Source organism: Heteronotia binoei, chromosome 10 (genome assembly GCF_032191835.1).
Source record: "Heteronotia binoei isolate CCM8104 ecotype False Entrance Well chromosome 10, APGP_CSIRO_Hbin_v1, whole genome shotgun sequence".
NCBI lineage: Eukaryota > Metazoa > Chordata > Lepidosauria > Squamata > Gekkonidae > Heteronotia > Heteronotia binoei.
Window position 1 is genome coordinate 94,401,814 of NC_083232.1, and position 9,523 is coordinate 94,411,336.

The 9,523-nt window shown below is 41.5% G+C and overlaps 2 protein-coding genes and 1 long non-coding RNA gene across 3 annotated transcripts in view; 1 reads left to right on the forward strand and 2 right to left on the reverse strand.

The window, feature by feature from the left end:
* Positions 1-9,523, forward strand: part of EXOC3 (exocyst complex component 3) — a 169,220-nt gene that overhangs the window by 45,776 nt on the left and 113,921 nt on the right. The window lies entirely within an intron of this gene.
* On the reverse strand, positions 3,315-5,884 carry LOC132577997 (uncharacterized). Its single transcript, XM_060247796.1, has 2 exons — positions 5,144-5,884; positions 3,315-3,761 (listed from the first exon to the last, which is right to left on the reverse strand). Exons 1-2 carry the CDS (start codon positions 5,796-5,798, stop codon positions 3,715-3,717), a joined length of 702 nt encoding a protein of 233 aa, XP_060103779.1. The 5' UTR covers positions 5,799-5,884; the 3' UTR covers positions 3,315-3,714.
* Positions 6,439-9,515, reverse strand: LOC132578000 (uncharacterized). Its single transcript, XR_009555861.1, has 3 exons — positions 9,464-9,515; positions 7,614-7,715; positions 6,439-6,545 (listed from the first exon to the last, which is right to left on the reverse strand). It is a non-coding gene; the product is annotated as an uncharacterized LOC132578000 (long non-coding RNA).

Here is a 9,523-nt window from a genome sequence, read left to right on the forward strand (position 1 = left end):
ATTCTTCGGAGTAATAATGCCGTAAATAATTTTGGAGTCCGGATACAACAGCTCAAGAGGAGGGGGCACTAATGTGTGCACCTAGAAGGGCAGAGCTTTCTTTTTCAACCACTCCCTTCATCATTGGGGTGGGGGGAGAACAGTTTGCTTACCCATAGCAGCTGTTCTTTGAATGGTTATCTGTGCATTTGTAGTAGGGAGCTGTGTGTTTGTGGAGCCAGCTTTTAGGTACAAAAACCTCCCTTGGACATGTAGCTGACAATGGTATATGCCAACTGAGGAGTCAGACTTTTCTCATGTATCTTCTTCCAAATCACAAGAGGTAGATCATGGCACCTTAGAAGAACCTATTGAGGGGAAGGTGGATTGTCCTGCAAATCCATACCTCTAGCTATTCTCCTGAGTGCTGATCAATGCCAATCTGTGTTAACTGCTTGATCTTTGTGGATCACACCAGGAAGCTGAGAGGCTAGACAGGAGTATTAGTTGCATCAACTGACACAAGAAAACCCACTGGAACAAAGCATCAGCTGTAGCCTGCACATCCATGGCATAACGTGATGACCAGATAGCTGGACCAAAAATCAGGCTTCCCCTGCAGAATGCTGATGGTGGTGCTACTATACTGCTGGTCTGAGAAATACAAGGGCTGAACCTTTTAAAAAGAAATTGCTTTTTGTCCTTTTTATGATCTGGATATCATAGAAAAGTCCATTATGCTGTCAAAAGTTGGTAGTCCTGTCAATGTAAAACATCCAGTGTACTCCATCAGTGAGGAAAGATAGTGACAATGATATTGGATTTATACCTTGTTCTCCTGCCATCACCTGTCTTCACTTCCAGGTAGATCGGCCTGCTAGTGTCTCATTACTGAGCCTTCAGACACAACAAACATGGCATTTGGTTTTTCTGTATCACACTGATAAGACTCTGCGCTTGGGTTCAAAACTTCTCGAGCTGGCTTTTCTAAGCACATATTTCCCCTAAGAGACGCTGCTTGGGTTGTGCATAATCAAAAGCTGCCCTTTGCTGATCAGTTTCCTTGTCTACCACAGAGCAGTAATGATCAGGAACCTTCTGAGAAAAAAAATTTTTTCATCTGAACTTGGGTTTCAGTTTTTCTAAAACAGATTTTGAAGATTGAAAGTATTTTGCAGTATCTGTACCAGGGGTGGCCATTAATGTAAGAGCCACGTCGAATAAATGTTAGATGCCTGAGAGCCACAAGACAGTAAGGAAGGAAAGCAAATAGATGGGGAGGGGAAGGGAGAGGTGGAGAGAAAGCAATTGTATATGTATTCTCCAAGCTTCCAGCACACAGGGCAGTGGGGGCTTCCAAAGTGATTTGAAGAAACAAATGCCGTCTCCAAGCCAGCTGACAGGGCAGTGGGGGGCTTCAGGAGCCACACAATATGTGTGAAAGCGCCACATGTTTGGCCACCCCTGATCTATATGTTCACACATCCCCCCACCCAGCTATGGTAATTGTGGTGATTGCTGCCTCCTCTCATCAGAGGAAACGATGATACACCAAACCACCTCTTCCTCAGGACTCCGCCCCCCTGCACCATGCAAGGTGCTCCAGAGTAGGGATGGGCACAAACTGACTCATGAGCCAAAATTCCTCACAAACTTGAGCCAGTTTGGGGGCCCCAAACCAATGTTCAAGGAAGGTGCTTTCCCCAAACATTTAAGGGATTCTCACCCTGTTCCGCTGTCCAGGGCCATTTCAACCTAGCAGCAGGGCAGGTCCACCTGTGAGCTTAGGTTGAAATTGCTGCAAGCCATTACCTGTTAGCTTTGAAATGGGTGGAAGTGGAACAGACAGGTTAAATGGCTGTGGCAAGTCATGGCCAGGAGAAAGGGGGAACTGAACTTGCTGCACCAGCTCAGTTCAGGGCCACCCTGAACGAAACCAGTTTTTTTAGGTTCATGCCCATCCCAAGTCCAGAGTTCTGGGTCAAGGCCCAGAAGTAGTAATGTGGGCTTTTGGCTCCAGTGGCTGTTCCAGTACTTCCATTGTTTCTTCTATGTCAGAATCAATCCTGGAAGTTATGTCTGCAAAGATCCTGTTTGGTATTGGGAGGCAGCTTGAAGACTTTTAAGAGACTATCATCCAGCAATTCTGATGCCATGGTTTCTTCAGGACTGATTATGCTGACAACAGATTTTTCCGAGGTCCCCTTACCTTACTTGTCACAGTCCCACTAGTCTCTCTCGAGGAAGGGACTCCTTGCTAAGGATCACTATCAGTTTCAACCTCTCAACTGAGTGCCAGTCTACTGCTGAGACAATGACCAGCCATTCCATTGTTCTCAGTACTAGGGCTTTTTTTGTAGAAAAAAGGCCAGCAGGAACTTATCTGCATATTAGGCCACACACCCCTAACACCAAGCCAGCTGGAACTGCATTCCTGCTCAAAAAAAGCCCGGAGTACTCATATTCTCTATATTTTTGGGCCTATTAATGCTGTCCTTCATTGGAATCCTCCTCCCTGACTCATTACTGCCAGACCTGTCTCCCAGTGTGAGCAACCTGTAACTGTTCATCTTGACCCACCCCACCTTCCCTGAAACAGATGCCTTTAACTTGCTGAACACATTTTTTTGTCCAGTGGCACCTTTGAGACTAACGAAAGTTTATCTAAAGTAATTTTCAGGTGCAGGAAGAAACCAAGTGGCAAAGAAATTACTCTCGCTCTTTAAAGCCTGTGCAGTCCAAACTGTCTGGGGTTTTTGAAATGAATACTTTTAGAAGTTTCTAAATTATACCTCTACATAGATTTTTAAAAGCCCATCAGTATGAATGCAGTGATAACACACCCTCGTCCTTAGAACAGCTGTGTTTTTATAGCCTGTTGCATTGTTTTAGTGAAAAACTGAATGGGAAATGCTCTGGAAAGTTCCCAATAAGGGCCGGTGTAGGCATACATATACGGTAATAGGTTAAGGAACTTGTTCTTAATAGTCACAGTTAGGAGCAAAAATGCTAACAGCTATAAGTTGGAGACTACCAGTATTCACCCTCTTATGTTGAACTGCAGGTACATAAGGAACCCTGCAGGAGAAACAATGCTTTGTTTAGGAATGACGTTTTCTATATACCTCATGTGAAACACTGAACACATGGAAGTGATCTCACGTGCAACTAGAGCCTGCTGCACATGTTAGGGGGGAAACAGAGCAGGAATACAATCAGCTTTCAAGCAACACTTTTAAGTAAATTTCTTACAAGAGTTCTAGGCAGCCACTGTATGCTCTGATTCTGTCCCATCCCGATCTAAATTAGAAAGAAATTCTGAGATTCCATAATTCTCGCTGTGGAAAAATCATCTTTATTCTTACATAGTACAGCACAGCCACATCCAGCTATTTATAACAAAGATTTTAAGTTGAAAGAGCAGGGGTTTCAAGACACTTCAAAAGGCAACGTATCTTGGTTTAGAACGGAATGAAAAAGTTGAACAGCCGCAAAATCCGAAGTCAAGAATGAGATCTGTGCAATACCTTTGTTACGACCAAATTGTGTCCATTTGGTTGATCCTAATAAAAGGTATTACACTTCCTACCATTAAGTAGCTTCCCTTAAACAACACCGAATGTATACCTCCTCCAGCTGATTTCAGATAAAACAAATACTGAGGAAACCTTCTACAAGACCAGATCTAAGCAGTTACTTAGCTTTGTCATGGAGAACTCTTTATTCATTTCTTCCTTAGTTGATTTTACTCAGAGCTTGGGCTAGTGCATAAATATCGATTTCTGAAAGAGGAAAGAAGTTTATTAAGCACTTTTAAATAATTAATGTCTGCGTACTTCTACAAAGCTAGCAAATACTTTGATACTTAAAAGTTGCTTTGTCAGATGTGAGGTTCATCCCATGGTTGGTTCTTTATAACTCTGTTATCTACACCTTTTTATCTTTGTTATCTATCGTTACAGAAAACTAGCATAACAAAGTTTGACCAACGAAGTTCTTCAGAAACATGCATGCATATGAAAGCTATAACCCAGAAATAAACTTTGTTGGTCTTAAAAGTGCCACTGGACTCAAACTTTCTTCTGTCGCTTCAGACCAACACAACCATGGGCAAGAGCACATCTTGAACTATTTACTTGAATACAGAGAGCTCCACATGATTAAACAGCAGCTAAAAAAAGATCCAAGACGTTCTGCTGCTCTCTTGATTTGGGGAACTGGGGAAAAATCTATATTCAGTCTGTGGATTTCTGTGTTCCTAGAAAAAGCTGCATATTAAGTAAGTTTGTTCAGGGGGTGCAACTGGGTATTTCAGGAATGTCTGCCCTCTGATGCAGAGTGGTAAGCAGTCCAAGCTCTGCTCACGACTTGAGTTTGAACCTGGTGGAAGCTGGATTCAGGTAGCCGGCTCAGTCTACCATCCTTCCGAGGTTGGTACAATGAGCCCCCAGCTTGCTGGGGGGTAAAGTGTAGATGACTGCGGAAGGCAATGGCAAACCACCCTGTAAAAAAGTCTGCCATGGAAATGTTGTGATACGATGTCACCCCAGAATTGGAAGCAACTGGTTTTAATTTAATGTTTTATTGTTCTATATTGTAAATCTAAGATTTTATTTATTACTGTATGTTTTTATGGAATGTTGTTAGCCGCCCTGAGCCTGCCAAGGTGGGGGAGGGCGGGATATAAATGAAATAAATAAACTGGTGCTTGCACAGGGGTCTACCTTGACATTTTTATGAGGGCAATCTAAAAGGAGGGATGGATCTCTCAATGGTATAAAATATTACCACTGAATGAAGATACTCATTTCTATGCTTTTTTTCCTTACCCCCATTAGAAACATTTTTAGTATTCTGAAGGAGCTCCATGATCACACAGTAGGAAGACTTCTCTTGGCCCCAACGCCTCTCTATTCTTGCAGAAAGGCAGACTACAATTTAAGGCTACTTAAAAAGTTGCCCCTGATGCTGCTAGATTTTCCTTCCCTCCCAACTGCCAGGCAGGTATGCGGTGGATTCCCAATAAAGAAGGTCCCCAGCGCAGAACCTGCTTTTCAGATTCCTAACTCCTGCTAGACTATTTTTTCCCCTCTTATTTATTAGCTTCTTTGACCAATGGTCAAGATAAAACAAGACAATTGTCAGAGTATTTCAATGTACTTACTCTGAAGGTCTGGATAGTGGGGAACCAGTTCCTGAAGCATCCTGGTAAGAACAGCCGGATCCTTTCCCCGAAGCTGACTCATAATGTCAGAAGACAGGCCAGAAGGACTTCGCTCCACCCTGTTATTCAGCTCTCTGTTCGGTTGCTGATAATCACTGTACGAACTGTTGCCAGAAAAGGGAATCTGATAGGCTTTTCCGTCAGCTTGAAGATTTGGTTGCTGGTATCGAGAGGACTGTGGCCAGCCGACACTATTACTTGCTGCAGGAAGAGATTTACCATTCCCATCGTTATACCAAGAGGGAAAATCTTTTGAAGAGCAACCAGCTGGATACTCTCTGGTAGCAGAATAGGAATCCCTCATGCTATCCCATCTTCTTACTCCAGCATCTGCCATTTGGTTATCATGCTTTTCAGTGCTATTTAGTTGGTGATGCCATGCTGGGTAACTGCTTTGTGAAGATGTATTGTGGAAAGATTTTTCCCTATCTGGATTAGACTGGAAATAACCAGAAGCGGGCTGGCTGAACTGCTTCATCCATTCACTCATTCCGCCAGCCGAGCTTCCCGACGGAGGACCAAGCGCTTTCCTGAGGGCAGACGCTGTTGCAAGATCATCGGAGCTTACGGTGTAGGAAGATGTCCCCTCCCTCATCTGGTGGGGATGCGGAGCACTTGAAGTTTGACCCAAGAGGTCCCATACCTGTGAAAGTCCACCAGATGGGTGCTCTTGAGGCCACTTGTCTCCTGGGAAAAGAACAAAACCAAAGCATGCCGTATTAACAGTGCTGTTTTGGCTATAAGCAAAACACACTAACAGTTACCCATCTAATCCGGTCGCATTTCAAGTTTGCCAGGCTTTCCCTGTCGAAAGAAAAAATTGAATAGCAGAGTGCAAAGTTACATTCTACAGCGTATTCCAACTGTGTAGTTATATTACTGATCTGATACTCATGTTCACTCATCCATCCATCCATCCACATTCAAAACTCTCCCTCCCCACAAAGTGGTACATCAGTAGACCTTAAATCTAACTGACCTGACTGGAGATCATATTGAACCAGTCATACTTAGAAGTACATAGGGGGGGAAAACCCTCAATGACCTGCTGCTAAAAGCACCCGGATAAACACTGGGGCATTCCAGCTCTCATATGTCATCCATCAAACGTCACCTCCTCCACAGATTATACTTGAATTAAAAATAAGACCAGGTAATGTAGAACTTCAAATACAGTTAATTGATATCATGGGGGGGGGAGGAGGGTTGATATATTATTTACAGTTCATAAGGTACCTGGATTATCATCAAAGGGTTTGTATGCTTTTTTCATAGGTTTTTGCAGCTTTGTATTTCTGTCTCTTGGTGGCATCAGTGGTGGAAGGCTTCTAATATGCTTGAGCTAAAAAACAAAGAAGTCTTATTGACTTATTGCCTGTTTGAACTGTATGCAGTGAGTTAAGGTTGCCGAAAAGCAATGGCTTGAAAGCTGCTATGGAGGTAACTGACTTCGAGACAACACACACAATTGAACAACAGCGAAAAAGGAGACTTGTGCTACCTATTTTCCCCTAATGTTTATCTAATTAGCTCAATTTCCAGACTCTTCTCCAGACTCATAGCAAGGCATTTGTTTGATTCTTTTTTATACAAAGAAGGAAACAAAGTATGTCCTAAAGCATGATCCCCTATGAGACTGGAACATTTCAATTCCAAAAGCAAGCTGTTAACAAGTCTAGAGCAACCTATCAAGGATGAGATCTTTAAGCTAAAAGCTTTAGAGAAAAAAAAATGCTGGGAAAACATTCAGGAATCATTTGCCTTCTGTTTAAATCTGTTCTGCAGTCTGAAGTGACATTTGCACAGAAGAAAGGCATTGGTCACACAGGCAGAGTTTTCCCATTCAGTTGCTTCACCCTTGTTTTCTGACAATTAATAACACTATGGTATTCCAAATAATTTTTTTACTAAAACAGCTGCCTCTCATGTCCCAAGGTGGCTTAAAAAGGAAGCAAACAAAAATTCTTAAGCAATTCCAGAACACTACTCACAAGTAGTGTTGGATAAGATGCCAGACACTTTCTAAAGCTGATCTGGAAAGCAACCCAGCATACTGGCAAAGCGACAACTACACAAAAATTAGGTTGCAAAGAGGTGTATACAGAAATATAAAGGTTTAGGATGGTCCAACTAGAGACTGGTCAAAGAAGCAAGGATGAAAGAACTAAGCAGCAGAGAAAAATTAACGCATATTAGCGAACAATGTTTAAGTATGCTTTTTAGGCTTTTAACGTGAACAGCAATTTAGGCTTTTAACATGAACAGAAATATTTCTCTAATTATCATAACTGATACAAGATCTGCTTCTTTTGCTAGAGAATCAGAAAACGAGTACTAGACAAGCTTTTAGAAACAAAGACACTAATATACAAAACCGCAGAACAAACAATGTCAACAGAAAATTACTTACAGCTTCTTTCTTTTCACAAAAAGCCTTCAAAGCTTCTGACAAAGACTGCGCGATCCGTATCACTTGAGTTGCTTCAACGTCAGTTGTTATCTCAAAGAAGTCCTATAAAAGTTTAAAAGGCTATGAATGTAGCATTTCAATATGTGAAGTCGCTTCATTCTGCTGCGGTTTCCACAATGCACTATTTGTTCCTAATGACAGACAATAACCACAAACGGCAGTTTTCAACCAAATATTAGAAGTTCAGGTTGTATGTGATGCCAGTCTACTTCTCTGAGCATCTCTGCATTTTTTCTAAGTCCATTTGTATCCCTGTTTTAGCTGGCATGACTAGATGTTATTGAATAAGGAAGCCACCTTGAGTCTATTTAGAATGGGCGGGATATAAATGGAAAGTAAATAAATAAATAAAATAAAAAAGTTCCTTACTCCAGCTCAAAGGGTGAGAGGGATCAGAAGTTGGATCAGAGTTTTTTGAGCTGCGACCCTATAGAATCAGCTACCTGTCGGGACTTAATGGTGTAAGCCGTGCACAGGGAATACAAAACTTTTTGCTTTAGATTTATTTTTAAAGCAGAATCGATCTGGTTTCTCACTGTATTGGTTTAAGATCACAAGAGGATGGAGTCCTTCATGACTGGAGTCCATGGAGTTTTTTACATGAATACCAGGTTCCCTAGCTTGCTAATATCTGAGACTGCTGTCCCATGTGATGTATTCTAAACACAGACATAACTTGCAATCTGATCCTAAAGGTAAAGGTAGTTCCCTGTGCAGGGACCACTGATTCCACTAATTTCAACAGAATTTACTCCCAGGTAAGTTTGAAGAGAACTGGCTCAGAAATATTTTGTTTCAATCTGCAAAAAATAAGATTTAACTTTTCAAAGCAGTTGGAGCTATTTCATAATAAAACTGGCTTCTTTATTAGTCAGCAAATGGCGCTGAACAACCAAAAACTATAGTTCTTTATTTCCTTAATTCCCAGTCTCAAAACTATTCTTTAATATATTCAAATAGGTTGAATTAATGAATGCTGATAACAAAAGGAGAGCCAACCATTAACACAATCAAAGAAACTAATCAGTATGGATGTTCAGAAGAAATTCAAAAGGTAAAGGTAGACCCCTGTGCGAGCACCAGTCGTTTCTGACTTGAGGGTGACGTCGCAGACTTTTTATGGGGTCACAACAAACTTTATGGGGTGGTTTGCCATTGCCTTCCCCAGTCATCTACACTTTCCCCCCAGCAAGCTGGGCAATCATTGTACTGACCTTGGAAGGATGGAAGGCTGAGTCAACCTTGCGCCAGCTACCTGAAACCCAGCTTCCACCAGGATCAAACTCAGGTCATGAGCAGAGAGTACTACAGCTTTACCACTTAAAAGGCACAAAATCAATTTAGTACTAGCGGCTCCTTGCTTCAGTAACCGCATCACTATTTTCTCAAAACTATTTGTTTCAACACCACTTATTTCTAAATGGTCCTTTAAATTGTTCCAAACAAATAAATACGTGTTTGTGAAATATTTTATGGCCTCCAAGAGTTCCACATGTGGATATTATACAAAGTATGCTTCTGAGGAGATCTTCTGCTCATGGAAGTGAAATAAAAGTCCCTTAATCACAGTTGTTCTATTAAATGCATTATGCAGCAATTTATATACATTTAACAGCCCACATGCAAATCTAACACGTGATCAACTGAACACCATATAGCGTATACCATGAGTATAGTAAGAACACCACTTGAAAAGTTAAAAAATTGAGGTTTAAGGTCATCTTTCATACCTGTAAGAACTCATAACCTCAACTACCAGAAAATCCTTGATAAATGTATTGTTCCCTTACCATGTATTCCAAAGCTTTCTGTCTCAGAACTGGATCATTCTATAACAAGAAGCAATGCAA